The 21,829-nt window shown below is 53.1% G+C and overlaps 1 protein-coding gene across 2 annotated transcripts; it reads right to left on the reverse strand.

The window, feature by feature from the left end:
* Positions 1 to 1,232: 1,232 nt before the first annotated feature.
* GLIPR2 (GLI pathogenesis related 2) lies at positions 1,233 to 20,995 on the reverse strand. Of its 2 annotated transcripts, XM_027615543.1 has the most exons (5): positions 20,868 to 20,995; positions 10,834 to 10,942; positions 10,383 to 10,486; positions 8,465 to 8,542; positions 1,233 to 1,427 (listed from the first exon to the last, which is right to left on the reverse strand). In XM_027615543.1, the coding sequence occupies exons 1-5, from the start codon at positions 20,878 to 20,880 to the stop codon at positions 1,267 to 1,269; spliced, it is 465 nt and encodes a 154-aa protein (XP_027471344.1). In that variant the 5' UTR covers positions 20,881 to 20,995; the 3' UTR covers positions 1,233 to 1,266. The 2 variants fall into 2 exon arrangements, with proteins under 2 accessions (XP_027471344.1, XP_027471345.1); XM_027615544.1 differs by lacking the exons at positions 8,465 to 8,542; positions 10,383 to 10,486.
* Positions 20,996 to 21,829: the final 834 nt, after the last annotated feature.

Raw genomic sequence — 21,829 nt, forward strand, 5'->3', positions numbered from 1 at the left:
TCGGGAAGCATGTTCCCTGACTGGCCTGCTCTGACGTCCCTAAGGCGGCAGCCTCCTAACTCCCACCCCGGCCGTCTTAACGCTTGGAGAAGCCATGCTTTCAGGACACCCAGCTTGGCATCTGGGTCGGTTCCTCCCACGTGGACCATGTGAAATCGTTATTCAGGGGAACTTTGTAGGGTGTGAGGCAAAACAAAGAGCCAAACTGGCGAGTCTAAGCCCCCACATGGGCTATCTCCCTGGAACACTTGGGCCTGTCACACACTCCAGGAGGGAGCAGGGCACAGCTGCAGCCACGGCTGCCGGAACAGGCCAGGGCTCCCGCCCTGTGTGCGAGGGCAGGGCAGAGGCTGGAGGGCTTCCTCTGGGGGCCCTGGTGAGCTCACACTCACCCCCACGCTCACTGACTTCATCGGTCGGACGCTTGGCCAAGAGCCCGGGCAGTGTGAGGGGCTTCCTCCCAGAACAGGCCCTGGGCCACCTAGCCAAGGGGGGGAAGGGTGACTTTCAGACCCAGGCCCCAGAAACCAGGGGGCACATACCGAACTCTGAGATGCCAGAGGATTTTAAGAAAAAAGGTGGGAGGGGGGCAAGGGCGGTGGTAGTAGTGGTACTTTGCTATTTAAAGATAGAAAATGCAAGGAAGTGCAACTTTTCTCTCCATTTGTTCTTTGGCATTCCCATTAGAGAATTCCAGGAGGCATGCAGATGACATCATGTCTTACAACTGAGAAATCCCGATCATTTTGTGAAATGCAGTTCCTGCCTGTCCCATGTTTCCAATGGAAGCTGCTTTATATTTACGTGTTTAAAGCTGTTTTATGTTCCATTTAGATGAGAGTTTAATCATCTTAAATATCTACCAAAAGTAGATTACAATGCATGAAGATCACATAAAATGAACTTCACCTCGAAGCATCACGAACGTTTAGAATAGAAAAAGACCCGGGATGGGTATTATAAGAAATGTACAAAAGAAGTTTGCTTAAAAAAAAAAAGAAAGTTTTAAAATTGATTCTTTCCCCCCTACGTCCAAATAATTGTGGTCTAGGGAACCATCAGGGTAAAGGCTTCATAGGCTCATTCCTTTTGATAAGAATAAGTTCATACAGAACTGTATATCCAAGTGCGTGTGCAAGAGACACTCACATGCATCACACACACAAGCACATACACCCACAGGGACAGACACACAGCTGAGTTTTTGTTGTTCTAGGCACTTCGTATCCATGTTAAGTCTGCCACATTCCCATTACATTTAATGAATTACTTCTTTGGAGGCAGGACATTTTCTTCGAAGAAGCCCTGGTTGACGACATTCCCCGCTGGGAAGTATCGGGCCACCACGAAGGAAGACCCGTCACTTGCAGATGCCTTCCCCACGCCCATCTTCTTTGTATTCTTCCACACCATGGCTGTGAAGTGTCCTGGAGGGGCAGAGGCAGGGGGAGAGGGAAACGGGTTAGTTAGCAGAATCTGGAGGAGGATGTTTCTAAGGATCCTCGAACCCCTGCGCCATCTTGTCAGGCTTGGGAAGCTTGAACTTCACATACACCAGTCAGAGGCAGGAAACATACAACATTCTGCCTGCCTGAGTTTCTGAGGCATCAGTTCCTCTCGATCAGCCACACAAGACCCTCCTCACCTCACCGTTTCCCGATGCCCAAAGGTTTCATGGTTTCCCAGAGATCACAACGAAGCCGAGTGACCCCAACAGTTAGGATGCCACCCCACCGGCACCTGCCTCCCACCCCGCCCCGCCGACTGTATTCTTCAAGGTCACCCATGATCTCCATGTTTCTCCCCAAAGATCACTTTTTGTCTCTCTCTTACTTGACATCTCAGGAACATTTAATAGAGTTGACTCCTCCCCTTTTCGAAGTACCCCCTCTTTTGGTTTCCATGATGCTGCCCTCTCTTGGCATTCCCATCTTACTGCCTTTTCCTCCTCTTCCATTTCGCTGGTAAATGTTGGAGGGGCCTGCCCTTCCCAAAGCTCAGTCCTGGGCTTGCTTTTCTTCACTTGCTGTACTCTTTAGGCAATTTCATCTTTCCCTGGCTCCCAAATTTATTTTCCTAGCTCAGATCTCTCCTCTGTGCTCCATATACAACTACTTACTTGACATTTCCACTTGGATGGCAACCAGGCATGTAACCTGTCCAAACCTCACTCTTGATTTTGGTTCCCCCAGAGTCACTGCTCTTCCTACCTTTCATTTCCATTAATGTTCCCTCTATGCACACAACCCTAAGGCTTGGTCTGTATTCCTCCTTCTCCCTCATTTCCCCCTCAACAAGGCATCATTCAATCCTCGAGACTCTAACTCCAAAATAGATCTTGAGTCCATCCACTCCCCAAACGTGGGTTCCAACCACAAACTTTCTCACTTGGACCACTGTAATGGCCCTCGATCGGTTCGCCAGCGTCCACCTGTGCCTCCTTCAATTCACTTTCTCTAAAGGAGCCAGAGTAATCATTTTTAGACATAAGTCATATCTGTTTCCTTTCCCACTTAAAAATCCTTCAATTGCTTCCAGTTGCACCTCAGATGAAAGGGAATGCTCTGGCCCAATGGCCTCTTTTCCATTCCTTGAACATGTCCGGTTATTTCCCACCATGGAACCCTTGCACACATTGGCCACTGTGTGGAATGCACTCCTGATGACCAACATCTTCCTAACCCTTAGGCCTCAGGCTGAATGTCACCTGTGCAGAGAAGTCTTTCACAATCACTTATTTCCTGAACACCTCCCTCCCAAGATCATCTTATCATACCCTGTTTTACCCCTCAGAGCATTCTTACCATTTGCACGGTTATGTGCGTTTGATTTCTTGTTCATTTTGCTTGGCTCCTTCACTAGGCTAAGAGACTCACAGGGGCAGGAACCAAACTGTTTTCCTCACCAAATTATACTCAGTACCCTGGCACAGCCTGGCACAGGAAAAGTGTAAAATAAGACTTTGTTGCATGAATGAGTGGAATGAATGAGGGAATGAACGAAAAGGTATACGGAAGAACCACCTTGGACTTGGGTTCTACCCTCACTGCAAGTGCAGGCCTTCTACATTTTGTGCTCTTTGAGACATTGACAAGTTAGAGCCTCCTTCAATTCCCTCTGCTCTGAGCCAAACAGTCCAGTTCCTTCTCAAGCTACTGCCTGACCCTCCACACATTTCTGTGGTTTGCTGAGCTTCTCAGCATCAGTGTCCCACTGCTGAGGCTGCCCGCCCCTCACTCACTGCTTCTTTCAAACCTTTAATATAGCTTAGCTTCCAACTCCCCTTCCACTTGGGGGTCAAAGAGTTGCTGTAATGTACTCTTTGCTCAATGACCATAAATTCTTCCGTCTCCAAGGAGTAGAGGGTGGAAGCTGGTCCTTCCCACCTTTACTGTTAAGGACTTACAGAGATCCTTTGACAGGTCAATATTGACTTCTGTAGCACAGAATGGCATTCATTTGCTCAAACAACACTGAAGAGATTATGTTTCCTCCTTGAGGGGTGGGGACCACACCTGTCTTATTTTATTTTTTTAAGATTTTATTTATTTACTTGAGAGAAAGTGAGAGCAAGAGAGAAAGCACAGAGGGAGAGGGAGAAGCAGACACCCTGCTGAGCAGACAGCCTGGTTGCAGGGCTCGATATCAGGACCCCGGGATCATGACCGGAGCTGAAGGCAGACGTTTAATCGACTGAGCCACCCGGGCGCCCCTGCACCTGTCTTACTGAGCACAATGTCCCCAGTGCCTAGCACTGAGCTTGGCACATAGGAGATGCTCAACAAACACCACATGAAGAATGGAAGAGACAGAGGGAAGGAGGAAAACCGAATCAGAAGTGGCTAAGTATCCCATAGGGTAAGAAAGAAAGAGGGTAACCATTTTATACCCATTTGGGTGGATTTTTTTTTTTTTAAGAAGAAAATAACAAGCGTTGGTGAGGCTGTGCAGAAATTGGAACCCTTGTGCACTGCTGGTGGGAATGTGAAATGGTGCAGCCACTGAGGAAGACAGTATGGTGGTTCCTTAAAAAATGAAATATAGAATTACCATCTGATCCAGTAATTCCACTTCGAGGTATAAGCCCAAAAGAACCGAAAGCAGGGACTCAGATATTTGCACACCAATGTTTTAGCAGCATTATTTACAATAGCCAAAAGGGAAAAAAACCCAAATGTCCACCAATGGATGAATGGAGAAACAATATGTTATATATAAACATACAATATTATTCAGCCTTAAAAAGGATGAAATTCTGATATATTCTACCTTGAGGATGAACCTTGAGGACATTACGCTAAGGGAAATAAACCAGACACAAAAGGACAAATATTATATGACTCCACTTATATTAGATACCTAGAATCACCAAACTCATAGAGACAGAAAGTAGAATAGTGGTCACCAGAGCTTAGGGGTGGGGAGGCAGAGAGGGATGGATGGGGGTTATTGTTTAATGGGTTCAATTTGAGATGGCTGACAAGTTCTGGAGATGGATAGGGAAGTGGTTGTACAACAATGGGAATGTACTTAATCTCACTGAACTGTGTTCTTAAAATGATTAATTTTTTTAAAGATTTTATTTATCTATTCACGAGAGACAGAGAGAGAGGCAGAGGGAGAAGCAGGCTCCCCGTAGAGCAGGGAGACTGATGCGGGACTCGTCCCTAAAAACGGTTAATTTTATGGTAAATATGTTTTAGCAGAAAATGAAGAAAGGAAGGAAGGCAGGCAGGCACCTGGGTGGCTCAGTGGTTAAGCGTCTGCCTTCGGCTCAGGTCATGATCCCAGGGTCCTGGGATCGAGCCCCGCATCGGGCTCCCTGCTCAGCTGGGAGTCAGCTTCTCCCTCTCCCTCTGCCCCTCCCCCCTGCGCGCGCGTGCGTGTGTGTGTGTGTGTGTGTGTGTGTGTGTGTACGTGCGCGCACGCTCTCTCTCACAATAAATAAAATCTTTAAAAAAAGATTGTGTGTATTTTGCCCTACAGATGAACTCCATTTTTATAATTTTTAAATTTAGGTAATACTTTATTTTATTTTGTTGTCTATATCCATAAAAGATTTTAGGTTACCAAATTGTTTATGAGAATAACAAACCATAAACAGTAATCAGTAGAACTGCTGTGATAAAATCAAAGCAAGAACTAAAGGAAAACAAACCCCACGTATAATTAGACATCTTTTCCACTTATCCTTAAACTTGTATTAACCACTGCCCACTAAACTCTTGACTTTCACCTCAAAATAGAAGAGAAACACTACTTGCCTATTCCCCCTTGGTCCTCCTACTTTTTCAGTCACAGCTCCAGGCTTTCCAGCAGCTTTGCAAGGTGTCGCCGCTTCCACAGGCTGTCTTTTCATTAAGGCTCAAGCCCTTTTCCATGCGAGCCTTTTCTCTCAAGAGAACCGGCCACTTTGGCTATTGACCACCCACTCTCTCTGTTGCCCAGACAAGGAAGAACGGCCATTTATCCACTGGTTACCAAGAAAATGATCACAGACACAAGGTGCCCGTCAGCAGCTCGCATGCCTGTGGAAGCCTTTTCCAAACAGCTGAGGCTAAGTGATTTTCCCACTGGCCGGGGAGGTTTCTGTCCAGAGATAATTAAGTATGGGTATTTAGAAACAAGTTAAAGGACACGACTTCTTTAGCAACCATCAGATACACAGTGGTTTCTAACTAAATCACTAAGTCACACAAAACCTTTTTCTTCCCCTAAAGCGATCACATCCTCCTTTCCTGCAGTCGACCCAAACTTCCTAGAATATACATTTGAAAAAACACATTAAATAAGTTACAGTATATCCTTGCAAGACAATAATGATAATGTGCAACAGTAAGAAAGAATGACAAAGCTCTTTTTGTATTAACACGGAACAATCTCTAACAATCTGCTGGGTGAAGAAAGCAAGTGCAAAACAGATCATATACCAGGGTATAAATAAAGGGGAAAAGAGACCATATTTACCTAATGCTGGTATAAGATCAGACCAACTCTAGGATGACACACAAGAAATGGGTATCACTGGTTGGAAGGGAAAGTGCTAGAGACCAGGAATGGAAGGACTTTTTACCTTACACAGTTTGCAGATTTCATATCATGTAAAAGTATTATTTACTCAGAATAAATGAACAAACCAACCTACTCATTATGTCACAAAGGGGGCGCCTGGGTGGCTCAGTTGTTTAAGCGACTGCCTTCGGCTCAGGTCATGATCCTAGAGTCCCAGGATCAGTCCCGAATTGGGCCCCCTGCTCAGCAGGGAGTCTGCATCTCCCTCTGACCCTCCTCCCTTTCCTGCTCTCTCTCTCAAATAAATAAATTAATTTTAAAAAAGAATGTAACAAAGTAACAGTTTCTCTCCGCTCACCACGCAGCAGAGAACTGTGTCCTTCATCACAAGATGTGGACTCAGGGTGAGTGGGTGGGGATAGATTACAGGATATTTCAAAGGCTCTTTCCCTACAACACCGACTCGGGTCAGGGAATCCCTACACAATGGTGCGGCAAGAAGCAGCTCTGGGGGAGCCTGAGGCATGGGAAGGGTCTTGCAAGCTCTGATTCTAACACCACTCAAAGCTGTCCTCCTGTCTTAAGCTCAGGCTCTGCCTGTCCACAAGCATTGCCCACTAGCACCTGGGACAGCCTAGGGGCTAGTTGCTCTGGGGTTTTCCTCTTTAGGGGTGGGAGATGTGGGGCAATGGGTTGGACAGGTGGTCAGTGATCACGGCAAGTCCCATCCCAGCTCTGACACTTGCAAGATTCCCACCTTGGAGCAGGAGCCATGGAAAAAGCATCGGATTGAGGATAGGAGATCTAAAAGATGTCTCTTCCTCTTTCTGGGCTTCAGTTTCCTCCTCTGCAAAATGGGTAGAGTAAAGCCCCACCTACAACCGGTGTTGTGAGGCTTATGTGGCCGGGAATGCGGACACTTTACAACGGCCAAGTGGCAGGCACACATGAGCAATGCTAGTAACTTGCCCTGACATGTGTCCGGTTGCTCGGGAGCCTTGCTCATGGGAAAAGCAAATCCAGAGGCTGTGAAATAAAATGCCTTCTGGACACTGAACTTTATGAAAAGAAGACAGGTTCTGTGTCTTCACAGAACCTTAATCACCGGGCGGAGGCTGTTCCGGTTCCCTCCCTCACTTCTCGAATTTAACTGCCACAGAACCATCGATTCATACTTAGGCCGCTGAGAGCAGCTTCCTTGGCCCCGGCCTGGAGAGCTGGGAGGAGAAATGCCCCAGCAGATGCCACCACCTCTGCCCCACAGTCCTGCCCACACTGTTGCAAGAACCCCTGCCCAAGAGGGGTGAGCAGCAAACCACAGGAAACAGTGACTAGCCCCGAGAGCATGTCACTTCCTGCTTCGGAAGAATCTTCCAGAGGGTGAGAGGCCATAGGGGCTCCACCCAGGGGGGGGATGGGGTAGGGTAGGGTAGGGGGTGGGCAGGGAACCCCCTTTTCAGTTTTCCTGGCGCCTTCTGGTCAGAGAAACTCTCAGCCCCTTCTAACCCATCCTGGGCCGCAAGTAGATCTGAGTCGGTTCTGAGGAAAGATAGGCAGGTGCCAGGTGAGAGAAGTCGGCTGAGGGGCAGGAGGGAGCCCAGAACTCAGAGCGGCTGCCTGGGGCTTCAGTCAGCCAAATGTTTACTGCTCACCCTGGAGGCCTCACAGAACAGCTGGATGGTCCCAGGGCTGCCGAGGCCTGCAGCTCTTGCCTGCATCCACACACCAGCATCCACACACCAGCTCTCAATGTGCCCTAGAGGCTACTGCCTTGCCCCTCCCTCTCCCTCTGGGACAGGGAAGGACAGAGAGTCAATCCAAGTTCACACAACTAATAGTGCTGGAGCTGAGAGCAGCTCTAGGCTGTCTGCACTCCAAGCTCATCTGAACCGCAAACTGGAGAAAAAAGGTGAAGGGGGAGGGGGGAGGGGATGCCTGGGAGGTGGGAGGTGTGGGGAGCATGTAGGAGGGATGCAGGGTATTGGGGGGGCGTTAAGACTAGAAGGGGAGAGTGAGCAGTGTGGCCCTTTTCCTGAAGAGAGGGCTTTGGAATATTCTGGTTGCTGGGAGCAGGCTGGATTGGAGGGGAGCAAGACTGGCACTAGGATGACCGGTTATAGGACCACTTCTGGGAGGAGCACTCAGGAACTTTTTAAAATCCACAGCCTCCTTATGGCACACTCTAGTCACGTGGAGAACTTGGAGCTGGCGGGGCAGGAATCCGAGGCTCACGTGTTCTCGGACGGAGGGGTGTGTGTGTGTGTGTGTGTGTTGGGAAAAGTGATGGGGAAAGAGAGTATTGCCCTTTGGGAGAAGCTGAGCCAGAGAAATGTGGAAGAGGTAAAACAGGAGGGAAAGGATCAATCTTCAGAGGGTTAGTGCCTTTCCAAACTCACATGCCCAATGGCAACCCTGCCCAGGCCCAGGCCACTGGGGTGACCCCCTCACTCACCAGTCCCAGAGGTGAAGCCAGGCTGCTGGAAGTTGTAGTTATTGATTTCACTGTACCATCGATCAGCCACCTCCTTTCCTGTATGGAAAAGACATGTTTCAAACTCAGCAGCAAAATCAACCCACTCGCTACTCCTTCCATCCTCTCCCCTTAACCCCATACCACCCACCCCACAGTTAGACGTCTGATAAAGCACCAATGAGCTGAAACAGGGACTCCTGCCCATGAGTGTATCCAGGCTGAAAAGGGGGCCTTGCTGGGGATTGGGAAGAGCCTTGGCCTGGCGTTGGGGGACCTGCCATGCCACTAACTTACTGTATAATCCTGGGCAAGGCCTCCCTCTCTCTGGGCCTCTGTACGAGGGTTGAATGCCATGTCCTCCAAGGGCTTCTAATGATGCTCTGAGTTTTCGGGACACTCTGTCCTCACCCCACCCCAGGTGTGTCTCCTGAAATATCCACAGGAGGAAAGGCAATTGGGCTGGTGGGTCCTCATTCTAAGCATCTGCTGGTTCAGCCGGTGCTGGTAGGCGAAAACCCACAGCATTTCCCTGGGAACTGTTGATGTCAAGGCCACAGCAAGGAGCCTCCATCCCACAGCAGTAAGTCTCACTCCTAACTTTGATATACGTATGGATCAGCTGGGGTGCTTGTTAAAATGCAGATTCTGACTTCCTAGGTCAAAGTTGTCTGTGCAGGCTCTGAGTCTGCATTTCTCACAAGTTCCCAGATGCTGCTGCTTCCCCACGGACCACACTTTGAGAAGCAAGGCCTCAGAGAACAGAGGCTACACACCGGCCTCACGGGGGGAGCACTGAAACGTGGCTGACACGCGGGGCCCACCACAGACTGCGTCAGTGTCTCTGGAGGAGAGACCCAGGCATTGGTGTTTTCTAAAAGCGCTGCAAAAGATCCCAATGTGTAGCCAGGGTGGGGATAAAGACAGCCTGCGGAGACAGAGATGGGAAAACCGGGGCCACAGAGGGTAGCGACTTGCTCAGGGCTCCACAGGGGGCCAACGCAAGGCTGGGACCAATCACCTCCACTGCCTGCTCCTCCTGTCCGTTCAGGGAGCCTTCTTCCCATCAGGGCCCATGGCCTGGCTTGGAAAGGAGGCTGCAGGCTGCAGGCTGCAGGCTCCCGCCTTCCTCAGGAGCATGCGCACACCTCTCCCGGAGGCCCGCTGCTCTGGGGAAACCGAGAGGATTGCAGGCCTCCCCAGGGAACTCCCAGGAATGTCAGGCCCTGGGTGTGGGGTGGGGGGCGGGCAGGCATGCTCCTGCTGGGGTCTGGAGAAGGCTTCAGAGGGCAAAGTAGCTCTCTCCAGCACTTTTTCCTAAAAAGCCACAGCAGCCCTGTCAGAGCCAGGAAGCTCAAGAATGTTTGGTCAGTGTGGCAGGATCACCATTCCAGGCTGCGACCTTGGATGGAGGGATTGTCTTTCTCATTTTTTTTTTTTTCTAACATGAAAAAAGCTCAACTGCATTTTTCTGAGGATAAAAGTGAATACACCAACACTTTAAAAAAGAAAGCAAAATGTGAAGAATGTAAAACTGTGTCTGGGGATACTTGAGAGCCCACAGGGTCAGGCTGAAACTCTGCACGGAAAGGGCACAGAAATGATTTGCCTCCCCCGCCCCCATTCCTCAGCTGGGAGCTCTTCCGAAGGGGAGGGTCGGGCAGTCTGACTCATCTGTGTGTCCCTGGCACCCAGCACAGGCCTGGCCCTGAGCCAGCCATCTGAGACACTGTGGTGAGCTGCAGGCAGACCTGGGAGCACACACAGAGAGTTCTGGGGCCCCTTTCCCTTTCTGGGCCTGTGGCACCAAGGCTACGTGGAGGAGGGTGCTGGGGCCTGAATACTGGAGGTCCCAGGCCCAGCTCAGGCGGAGGAGAGGAAGGCTGAGAAAGCAACCTACCTGTCTGATCATAGGAGGCCCATGCCAGGTTCTCTCCACACTGGCCACGACTGGACTCCGGGCTGTGCTTGAGGATCCTTGTGCTGGCCAGGGCCTCTGAATACCTGCCAGAGTCCATGTGCCTCCTCAGAGCGGGCCAGCCCAGGGAAGCCCCAGAGGGTGAGTCCTAACCTAGTGTGGCTGAGCTTCCTTCCCTGCCCCAGGCTAGCTGTGCAAATCAGGAGCATCAGGCCAGCCTCTCTTCTGCGTCCACAACAGCCCCATTTTACAGAGGAGCAAACCGAGGCTCGGGGGAAAAGGACCTGCCTAGGTAAATGGTACAAGGGTTATTCAAGCCTGGCTGTATCTGCCCCCCAAACCCATGTCCTTCTGGCCACCCCACTGCCCCTCCGTGACAGCGGCAACAGCGCCATGAAGGGCCGGAGTCACCCCGGGGCCCTGGGGGACTCACTGCTGAGCCTCCCGGTTGAGCTTCTTGCAGAGCTTCAGTGGGGGGACGCCATGCTGCTGCCGGTACTCATTGTGGGCTTTCAGGACCTCATTATTAAACTGCTTGGAAGCTGCAATAATTTCAAAATGGAGAAGGTCTCAGTGCAGAGAAAAGACCCACCAAGAAAGTATGATGGCCAGCTTCAGAGTGATGCTCAGCTCAACCCTCAGGCCACATGGACGGGCTGCCGCGCCCCTTTTGGCACCCCGGCCAGCCAAGCAACCGTGACACCCTGCTCCACACCCCTGATGTCAGCCTCCCCGTCTCTGCACATCTGCACCTCATGGATCACGTGGGGCCCTGTGGACCACGTGAGGGATTTGGGGCTTTGTCCAGGGCAATGGGGAGGGGCTGAATGGGCACAAGGGGCTGAGATGAGGAGATGTGTGTTTCTGAAAGACTCTGCTGGCTGCTGAGCGGAGGCTGGGCCGCAGGTGCACAGAAGGTGCAGGGGATCGGGGGCGGGACAGGGAGACCGGAACGGCTGGGGAAAAAACGTGTGGAGCCCGGGTAACTCAGACTGGACCTATGGGGTGTGGTGGGGGCTGGGAAGGGCTGGAGGTGGGAGCCCAGGGAGAACAGGCCTGGCTGTGGTGAGGGTGCCTGCGTTGTGCTGGGGAGACCAGAAGACTGGGACAGATAAAGAAGGGGGCCAGGGGAGGGCAGCACTGGGGCAGTGGAGTGGGGGGGACAGGGCGGAAAAGAATGTGGTGGGGGGCGGGGGGCAGCTGGGCCCAGGGATGCAGTGAGGGAAGAGGTTGAGCCTGTGCCCAGCTGGGTCATGACCTCCAACGAACAAGCTCAAGGAGGCTGGAGTTAGGGAGAGAATAAGAGGTGGAGGCAAGGTCAGCGGTGGACGGAAGCCACCCCTCCGTGGTGGGTGGGAATGGAACCCCCTCCATCCCACACCCTTCACCCGTGTCCCCACCACTCATCCGTCCCTCTCTTGGTTCGTCATCCTTTCAGCAGCAGCCAGCCACCCATCCCCCACCCATCAGTTCATCTGCTCTCTGAGCGCCGCCTCCACTCTGGCTCCTGGATTGTGCGAGAGCTCCGGAGACACAGCCACCTTGTCCTGCCCTCGGGGAGCTCACACACAGAAGGGAGACGGCCTTGGAGACAGACACCGGCAGAGTGAGAGGGCCAAGGTGCAGGTGAGCATAGGTCAAGAGGAACTTGGAGAAAAGTAACCTACCATGGGCGGGGGGGATCAGAAAGTTGCCCAGACAGGAGCCAGTGAGGCTGACTGGGCGGGCACTGAGCACCAGCCGTAGGACTCTGGGATCGGGTGGCTTATGAGGAAGAGCCACGGCGGCCCTTACACCAAGCTAGTCTCATCTGGCAGGGGCCTGCCCCTGAGGCTTGGCCGTGGGCAGTAAGGGTGCACCGTGGAGGGTGAACAAAGCGCCACTCCTCCCCCGCCCCGGGTCATTCACCAGCTGCCTTTCCTCTCCTCTGCTCTTTTCATTCACCCCAGAGGCTGAGATGACCCCGTAGGGAGTCTTCCCCCTCCCTCAGCCAGATTCCCCAGGTCTCCTGGGGCTTCGAATCAAATCCCACTGGGTCTCTGAGGAGATGCAGGAAGAGAAAGACCTAGGGCAGGGCCTACCCTCAGGGCTAAATGCGGCCCTTGAGAAGGGAGGTAACTGCAGGCCATGCCCGTGGTGGGGGGCAGTTGAGCCGGCCCAAGGGGGTTCCAATCACCTTAAGAGTTAGGCCTCTGGGGCCCAGCGGGGCAGTTCAGTGAGGTCTGGTCACAGCAGTGTGGGCAGGGGGAGGCGGGGCTGAACAGCAGGATCTGGGAGGTTGTGGCTGACAGGCAGACATGGGGGACACCGTGAAGGAAGGGGTGATGGTAGCTGCTGTCTACCATCTTGTCACCAAGACAGAGGCGGAGCTGCAACCTGAACTCTTTGGGTCTCTGTGGTCAAGAGAGGGGCCAAACCCTTGTTTGTGTGAAAGATAAAGATTTCATGTTTATGGGAGGGAGGAGGAAGAGGGAAGGTACTGTTTACTGGGCAGTTTCAGATTTTCAGGATGGAAGAGTTCAGCAGATGTGTGGTAGAGCAATGTGAATGTAAATACACTACTGAACTGCATACCCTGCAATGGTTATGATGGTAAATTTTATGTCCCGTGTTTTTTTACCACAGTAATAAAAAAGATTTTGGGTTGAATATGTTAACGTGGTATTTGGGATAACGGAGTCACAGAGGTTCTTAAAGAATATCTCAGGGGCGCCTGAGTGGCTCAGTTGGTTAAGCGGCCGCCTTTGGCTTGGGTCATGATCCCAGGGTCCTGGGATCGAGTCCCAGGTCGGGTTCCCTGCTCAGTGAGGAACCTGCTTCTCCCTCTCCCTCTGTCTCCCGGCTTGTGCTCTCACTCTCTCTCTGTGTCAGATAAATAAATAAAATATTAAAAAACAAAACAAAACAAAACAGAATATCTCAGGTGGAAGCCATAGCGACTAGTAGGAACCAGAGGGGTTCTTGTTGATGAAACTCAAAGGAGTCAGCAGGGTGGCTTGGCGGCTAGAACCCCACCAGCTCCTGGGCAAAGGCACTGCTTGTCCTGTAGGAGCCAGTGCCCAGCCGGAGTGCCTCGCCCAGCCTGGCCCCCACCTTGTCTGAGAGGCGGCAACCATCTGAAGTGCGTCCACAGGTGATGACCAGGTGGAGAAGGGGCTGGAAATGGGTCTTATAAGGAATGGTGGCAAGTACTGGGTCTGTTCATCCTGGAGCTCAGACTTTGGAAGACACAGAGGAGACCTCTGATGAATTCTGGAGCTCCAGAGGGCAAAGTCAGGGCCAGTGGGTAGAAAGGGCAGGACGATAGATTTTAGCTCAGCCTAAGAAAGAACTTTCAATCAAAGCTTTCCAAAAAATGAAAGAGTGACCTCACGAGGTAATGAGCTCTCCAGCACTGGGGGAGTACAAACAAGTGACTCCTCTCAAAAGGATTCAGGCCTTGGAGGCCAATCGGATGACCTTCAAGTCCCCTCAATCCTGAGATCCCATAAGGTCCCATCAGGGTGGGGTGAGAGGAGACAAGTGAATGGCTACCCTCAGGCTTCCAAGGAGTTCAGAGCTTCTCTAAGGAGATGGAGTGATCACAAGCGTATGTGTCTGTGCAGGGCCAGGTGTGGGTGCACATGGTCAAGGTGGCAGCGGGTCCCCATCTGAGGGACAGGCTTGGCGAGGCCCACACTAATGTCCCTGCCCGCTCCCATGTCGCCGGCAGGCCACAATGGGACACCACAGGAGGTGCATGGGACTGAGTGGTGCAGGCAATGGGGACCACCAGTGTACCGGGGAAGGCTCCCTGGAGGAGGCAGGGAGGAGGCAAAGCGGGCACAGAAAGAGCCAGGGCAGACCGGAGAGCTGGTGGATCTGGGGCTATGGGGAGGAGGGGGAGATCCAGGGAGGAGGTGGGTAGCTAAGGTGAAGCCAGTTTAAAGGCAGCTCTGAGTGCCGGGCTCAGGTCGCACTGGACCCAGTAGCTTTATGGGTCCTGCAGTCTTTTTGGCAGAGAGGGACGTATAAGGCTGCTAAAAACTAGGTCACTGCACTCCCAGAATGTGGGAAGTAAAAAGAAACAAAAGTGAAAGTTCCTGTGCCCAATCTAAGCTTGGTGCCCAGAAGCCAATGCTGGTTACTGTTGCCAGTGGGGCCAGTGTGCTGGGCCAGGGTTTCTAGGAAGGGGTCAGGAAGACTTTTTGATAAGGGAGCCTTCTCTCCCTACCCCCAGCCACACTTCTGAGGCCAGTCCCTGCCCAGGTGGCTCCTCAGAGCAGGGCCTCAGCCTCCGGAGTGGGGGTGGGGGGGCAAGAGATCACTTGTGAACACACCCAGCAAAAGGCACACTTTATTCTGTAGAAAAACTCTAGAACACAGATAAACATAAAGCTTAAAAGTCAAAGAAAACCCACCCATCCCCACAGTAGGCAGGGAGAGCCCTCACAGCCACCCCACAAGGGGCGAGGGTAGGAATGATATCCTTATTTTGTAGGAGGGCAAACTAAAGCTCAGAAAACGACAGGTTCAGGGTGCCAGCCCAGAATGAAAGAGGTCCTTTCTTCTGCTGACCAACCATTTCTAGGGGCCAGGCCTGCACATGGTCTTAGTTGCTTGTTGCCACCTTTTGTACGAGCCCCCACTACTGTACCTTTTTTTTTTTTTTTTATAAGGAAACGGAGGCTCCAGAAGAGAAGTAACCTGCCCAAGGTCCCACAAATGGTCCAGGGGTAGTAGACCCACAAAGAGGGAAACCCTGTCCTTAACCCCGTACTACCCCCAAGGCCCAGGGCCCAGAGGAAAGCACACAGAAGAGACAGCGGGGTCACCAGATCCAGGAGGAGGATCAAGCCCAGTACGGTTGGGCCTGCCAGTCTGAGGAAGAGGAAGGAAGAGGAGAAAAGAACTTTCTCAAAAGCCTCCTCTGTGCCAAGCCCTTTATGGACAGACCTGTCTGAGGGGCCCCAGAGGAAAACCAGGGGCTGCCGGGGACAGTTGTGGGGCTTAAGGTCAGAGCCCCTGGAAGGTGGGAGGAGCTGTCTCGGCCTGGCTCCCTGTGGCTGGGGGACAGAGTCGGGGCGGGGCTGTCTCCACCACAGGAGGGGCGCTGAACTAAGATGGGGGCTCTTGAAGGTCCTCTGGGGCCCAGGCTTCTAACTGCCAGATAAAAACTCAGGTCCTGCCCCTCCTCCCTCTGGCTGTTGGCTGGGACAGACTCCTCCCTCAGCGTTGGTCCTCTTCTGAGGCCTCCCTGGGCCCAGCATGACTCATGTCTCTGCCCTCTCCAAAATCCCCACCAAAGAGGCCCATCAGGAATCAGGGTGGAAATTGTGGACAGGCTCCTCCTGTCCCCTTGGCAAAAGGCTGAAAAGAGACCTGGTCCCATCTTTGGGGTAAAGCCGGTTTTGCTAATTTATCAGGAAGAAAAATTATGAGTTGATTTAAAAAAAAAAAAAAAGGAGTGAGCTCCAGACGGGTAGCCTGGGTAGCTTCTGCTCTTCCTGCCTGGGTTCCAGGAAATTCAAGAGGCAAATCCCAGCTCTGCCTTTTAATAGCTGTGTGATCTTGGACAAGTTGCTTAATCACTCTGTGCCTTTCTCCCATACATAAAATGGGGAGAACAGTTTCTTACCTCACAGAGTTGTTGTGAGAGTTAAATGAATTAACTTATGAAAATGCTTTAGAGGGACGCCTGGGTGGCTCAGTTGTTAAGCATCTGCCTTCAGCTCAGGTCATGATCCCAGGGTCCTGGGATCGAGCCCCGCATCGGGCTCCCTGCTCGGCGGGAAGCCTGCTTCTCCCTCTCCCACTCCCCCTGCTTGTGTTCCCTCTCTCGCTGTGTCTCTCTCTGTCAAATAAATAAATAAAATCTTTAAAAAAAATTCTTTAGAATAGTTCCAGAACACAGTGAAGAGATCCTAAATGTCAACCATGATTATTATCGTCACTTTTGGGCAGAGACCCTTTGGCCTCTGGCCTTGGGAGAAACTGCCCTGTCAAAGCCTAGACTTTAGGGGCTCCTGGGTGGCTCAGTTGGTTGAGCCTCAGGTCATGATCCCAGGGTCCCAGGATGGAGCTCCATGTTGGGCTGCTGCTCAGCGGGGAGTCTGCTTCTACTTCTCCCTCTGCCCCTCCCCCAGGTTTGTGCATGCTCTCGCTTGCTCTCTCTCAAATAAATAAATAAAATCTTAAAACAAAACCAAACCTAGATTTTTTAAAGCGAGCAGGCCTGCTGGTATTTAAATTGGTCTCAGACACATGCAGGGTGAATGAATACATGAACAAATGAATGGAGCCCCCACACGGGCCTCGAGAAGACACTAGAATGGGAGCCTTCTCATTACAGAGTAAACTGTGGTTTTCGGTTGGCTATGTGAATTGCCTGAGGTCACACAATGAGTCCACATTACAGCCAGATCTAAGAATGTCCCTCCCTTCACCTTCTCCCCTCCCTCGTATCTTGCACACTTTCAGTTCACATACGTCTTCCTCTCCCTAAGGGCAAAAATGATGGACAATGAAGAGTTGTCCAATTGCCCACTTGGGAACAAGGATGTCCCGGAGCGCTGGCCCCAGGCAGCCCCTTCGTGGGCAGACAATAGTCCTTGCAGGACTGAAGGAGCCCAGGAGAGCTAGCTTTGGCCTGCAGAGTGGCTGGGCGTTCTCGGCCGGGCTTGCGGCCCCTCGGGCCTGCCACAGGCACCGGGCAAGTCCCTGCCTCTCGGCCCGCTGCTTGCCCACCTGTGTGAAGGAAGGATGGATGACATCTGTGGATTTCAAAGTAGCTTCAAAGCAGGAAACCCTTTCTTTGAATCACTTCCTCCCCCCACCCCCCCTTTTTTTTTCAATAAAATCAACACATGAAAATGGAACTGCTGGAATGATCTGGTCCACACAGCCTTCCCTAGCAGAGGTGTGAGAGCCCCTGCTTGGTAGGAAATTCCTGGGCTGTCAGTCCCTAAAAGGCCTTCTGCTCTGCTGTCCTCTGGTGCTGGGACATGTGGGTAGTGGGACACTAAGATTCTTAGAGGTAACCACAGGCTGTGTAAAGGTCCCTATGGGGCTGGAATCCAGGGTGAGAAGCAGGTGGGGAGCAGGCGGCAAGTGGTCCATGTGGCAGAGGGAAAAGCAAGCGGCTGGGAAGGCAGAAACCCGGGTTCAAATCCCGATTTGTCCACTTACTGGTCAATGTGTGAACTTGGGCAAGGTAGTCAACCTCTATAAACCCACAAAATTGATAATACCTGCCCTGTAGTGTTGTTAACAAATGTTGGTAACATGTATAAAATACCTAGCTCCAAGTCTGGCATGCACTAGGAGCTTAATAATTGGTAATCACTATTATTAGGGACCAGAGGCTTCTACAGAGCCTGAGGCCAGTGCTTTTCTTCTCTGCCCTCATCACACCTACTGCAGAATGAAGCCCAGCAGGGAGACCAGGGCTAGGAGCAGGTCCTGGGAACCTCGAAGCACTGGGCCAGGTGTCTTCTGGAATTTAAGCTGTGTCAGTTGTGTGATACATCTTCAGCAATGCCTACAACCCCAGGAAGCTCTGACGTATATCTGAGGTTAAAAAAAATTTTTTTTTTAAAGATTTTACTTATTTATTTGACAGAGAGAGAGAAGGAACACAAGCCGGGGCAGTGGGAGAGGGAGAAGCAGGCTTCCCGCTGAGCAGGGAGCCCGATGCGGGGCTCGATCCCAGGACCCCGGGATCATGACCTGAGCCGAAGGCAGACACTTAACGACTGAGCCACCCAGGCACCCCTATCTGAGGTTAAAAATTAAAAAAAGATTGGCCTCTATGCAGTGATGAGAAAACTGAGGATCGGAAGAGGCAGGGGCTGACTCCTTACCCTGGTCTTTCTGGAACCACATAAAGCCCCTGCGTGGATAAGTATCTGTGAGTGCTATGGCCACCGCAGGCACAGATAACCTCTGGCTGGTGGCCTGGAACCTCAAGGTTGGGCCTGTGTTGAAGGCCCATGTGGCCTGGGTCACCTAGAAAAGTCACTTTCTCTTGGGTACCTTTAGGGGAGCCAGACACTGTCCTGGGGGCTGTTTTTGGGAGAGCCAAGTGAAATGCATGTGCCTATGAGGGAGATAGGCCTGGACCAGCATTCTGGAAGGTCCCCGGGTATGTGTGGTGGGGTGGGAAAGCAGGGGAGGGGGGCGGGGATGCCTGCCTGAACCAGCTCTTCCTGTCCTCTACCACTGCCCTCCACCTCTGAGAGCAGCCTGACTGTGCACCGCTGGTCCTCTGAGTGTCACCACCAGCCTGCACCTAGACTCACCCTGCTGGCCCTTCCCTCATGTTCACAGTAAGACGGTCCCCAGGGCTGCTTCTGGCTACCATCTCAAATATCCATCTCCTCGTCCTCTGCAGTCCTTAGATGCCTCTGTCATCTCTCTCCTGGGTAAGGGCAAGAGTCTCCCCTGACCCTCACCTCCACTCTCCCCGTCTTAGCCGCCCTCCACCCCGGCACAACCCGGGCTTTCAGAGCAATGTCTTTCAGCGGCACCCAAGGTCCCATGGGTAAAGATCCTCCGCGAGGTTCGATGATCCCCTCTGCAGAGATTTCTCCCTCCCCTGATCTGCCACTCTCCACCTGTACCCGCCTTGTGGCTTGAATCATTTCCCACTTCTTACTGGAGCCTATCCACCCCCACCTCAATCAGCTTTAGGATTCGTTTCCCGATCCAAATGAACGGTGCTGAGGACAGAGGCCGCGCCCGCCACAGCAGGGGGTCTGCAGCTTGGCACACAGCTAAGAAATAGATGGGGGAAGAGCGGGAAAGAGGAAAGGAACCAAGAGGGGAGGGAGGGAGGATGGATGAACAGATAGAAGAATGGGCATACGGCTGAATATTAGAAGTTCCGGAAAACTGTTTCTTAGGGAAGAAGCCAGAAACAACTGACACAAATGTAGCTTTAGAGAATTTGTGGATTTTCTCTTACGGTACCGAGAAAGGAATTGATTTCTCAAAATGCTTTTTCACATCTGCCATGCTCTTGCCTCATTACCGCCTATCACCCTGTTCTTGAACTACATGACAACTCCTTATGTCACCTCTCCATACTGGAGAGCATATGGGCCACCCTCACTGTACAGATGGGGAAAATGAGGCACAGAGAAGGAAAGAGCCTTGTTCAAGATCACACAGCAAGTGATTAGCAGAGCCAGGGCTGAAAGCCAGACCTGTCACAGCAGGTCAGGATGAAGGCCAGGGAAAGCCACTTACTCTCGACACCAGTACCTCATGAGTCTGGATCTTGAGAAGAGATTCAAGGAGGGACCCAGCCTCACCCAGCCAAGGATGAAAGCCCCAAATTCCCATGGAGCAGGACTTCTGAAGTCTGTTGGACAGCTGTTCATTGAGAGCGCCCTGTGAGGCAGGAACTATGCTGGGATAGACTCAGCCCCTGGCCCCCAGCAGTGAGGAGTCTGTGGAAAACAGGTCCATGGCTGGGGTAGTGTCCCAAGCTGATTGCTGGGAGGGCTGCAACAAAGAAGACACAGAGGGGGCCGGCCCTGGGGGGTGGGGGTGGGGGGGGAAATCAGGGCAGGGAGCCCAGGCCAAGTTGAGCCTAGAAGGATGGAGAGGATTTGCAACCTCAGCAAAGTGGGAGAGGCAGAGAGGTGGTGGCGAGCGCTGGGAGAGGGAACCCAGGGGAAGGGACAAGCGTGCCAGCCTCCTAATAGATGCGTGCAGGGGGAGGAAAGAGGTGACGATCAACTCCCAGGGGGCCCCACGCCCCACGGAAGAGTACCTACTCTTTCACCTGCCGACAATGGGATGAAAGGTGTTAGAAAGTGACGGGACAAATCTGCATTTTAGAAAGTTCACCCGGACAGCCACAGTGGTGAGGATAGGCAGCGACAGGTCAGAGATAAAGGGGAAGCGCGACTTTGTACCCGAGTGGAGCCAGACAGAGCCTGGCACAAAGAGGACACTCAGGGGAGGAGGGACAACGACAGAAGAAAAGGATGCTCAGAGCCGTCCTTAGGAAGGTTGGTTGGGGAGAGCTGTTTTGTAGCAAGAGATGCTGTCATAGTTTGGAGGCTTTTTCCAATTGTAACTCTGCTCTAGAAACAAAGCAAAAGCCACGCCTTGGCCGGACGCTGAGCGCTAATCCCATCAGCGCCTGGACACCCTCCCTGACGCAATCTCTGGCTCGCAGACAGGGGGACCCTCCCTCGGTCTCGCCTTCTCTCCTTCTCTCCCGGTGGCCCGACGGCCACCCCGGCTTCCTGGCTGCCCGGGAAACTGCCGGCGCGGAGCCTCCGGGCGCTTCGCCTCGTACGCCTCTCCAGTCCGCAGCCGGGGTCTCGCAGCTCAGCCTGCGCCCTGACCCCGCGTAGCGGCGGCCGCCCCGCTCCCCCGGCCACCAGCCCGCCGCGGGGGAGGGTGAAGGCGGGGGTCTCGGAGCCGAGGCTCGCGAGCCTTCCCCGCACTCGCCCGGCCGGCCCGCGGGCTCACCTGACTTGCCCATGGCCCCCTCGGCGCGCTCCCCGGCTCCCGCCGCCGCTGCGCTGCGCTCTCTTACCGGCCCCGCGCAGCTGGACCCCGGAGAAGGAGGCCGGGCGGCCGCAGCCCCTCCCCCGGCGCGGCCCGGCCCCCGCCTTATAAGGCAGCGGCAGCTGCCGGCGGAGGCGCCGGGGGCCACCCCGCCGGCTGCCGGGAGGAAGTGCCGCGCGCTCCGCTCTCCGCGCGCCTCCCAATCGGGAGAACTCGCCAAGCGAAGGGACCCCCTCGACTGTCCAGGGCTCTCCCGGTGTGGACTGGGAGTCCGGGACCTCCCGGATCTCAGCCCCGAACTGCCCCTCTCGGGACGGAATGGGGGTGCATAGGGAAGCCGCTAAGGCGCTGCGAGGACCGTAGTGCTTACTGTCGCGGCACGAGAGAGGCAGTTCCAGCCCGCATCACCAGGGGTCGGGGCTCTCTCCACTTCGGCCTGACCCCCACAAACACCTCAGGCTCCGAGTGCACCGCCTTCTGCTCCCCAGTGACACTGGACTCCAGGGGCATCTCTTCTTCACAGGACATACCCTCCGGTGCGAATCAGGGTTGGAGTCCGGCTCACCCTCCTAACCTCGCCAACCCTGCGTGTCCCTCCCAGGGAGGCTACGGCAGCCTTGCTCTGACCTGTGGGCCTGTCCCTCATTGGCTATTAAACCAAGCCAAATCCCCCACCCCTGAAGTCTGGCTCCAGACCTGTCTCAACTCCCTAACTTCATCCCATGCTCCAGTTAAACTAGACTTCTTGACATTCCCCAAACACGCTCAGAGACTTCCCTCTTCGCCTTTGCTGGGTCCGTTTCCTCAGCCTGGGTGCTGGCTCATCTCTGCCCATTCGAGTCCCACCTACCCCTCACGGCCTTTGGGTCCCTTTAACTTCCAGAGGCTCTGACCTTTCTTGACGTTGAGGGCTGTGGTCAGTA

This window comes from Zalophus californianus, chromosome 13 (assembly GCF_009762305.2).
Source record: "Zalophus californianus isolate mZalCal1 chromosome 13, mZalCal1.pri.v2, whole genome shotgun sequence".
Lineage (NCBI taxonomy): Eukaryota > Metazoa > Chordata > Mammalia > Carnivora > Otariidae > Zalophus > Zalophus californianus.

Bases quoted from the DNA above. Each gene is read 5' to 3' on its own strand.
- GLIPR2 (XM_027615543.1), bottom strand. The intron at 10,487-10,833 runs GTGAGTCCCCCA...GGACTCTGGCAG, and splicing joins CTCAACCGGGAGGCTCAGCA to GTATTCAGAGGCCCTGGCCA. The intron at 8,543-10,382 runs GTAGGTTGCTTT...TTTTCCATACAG, and splicing joins GGCCTCCTATGATCAGACAG to GAAAGGAGGTGGCTGATCGA.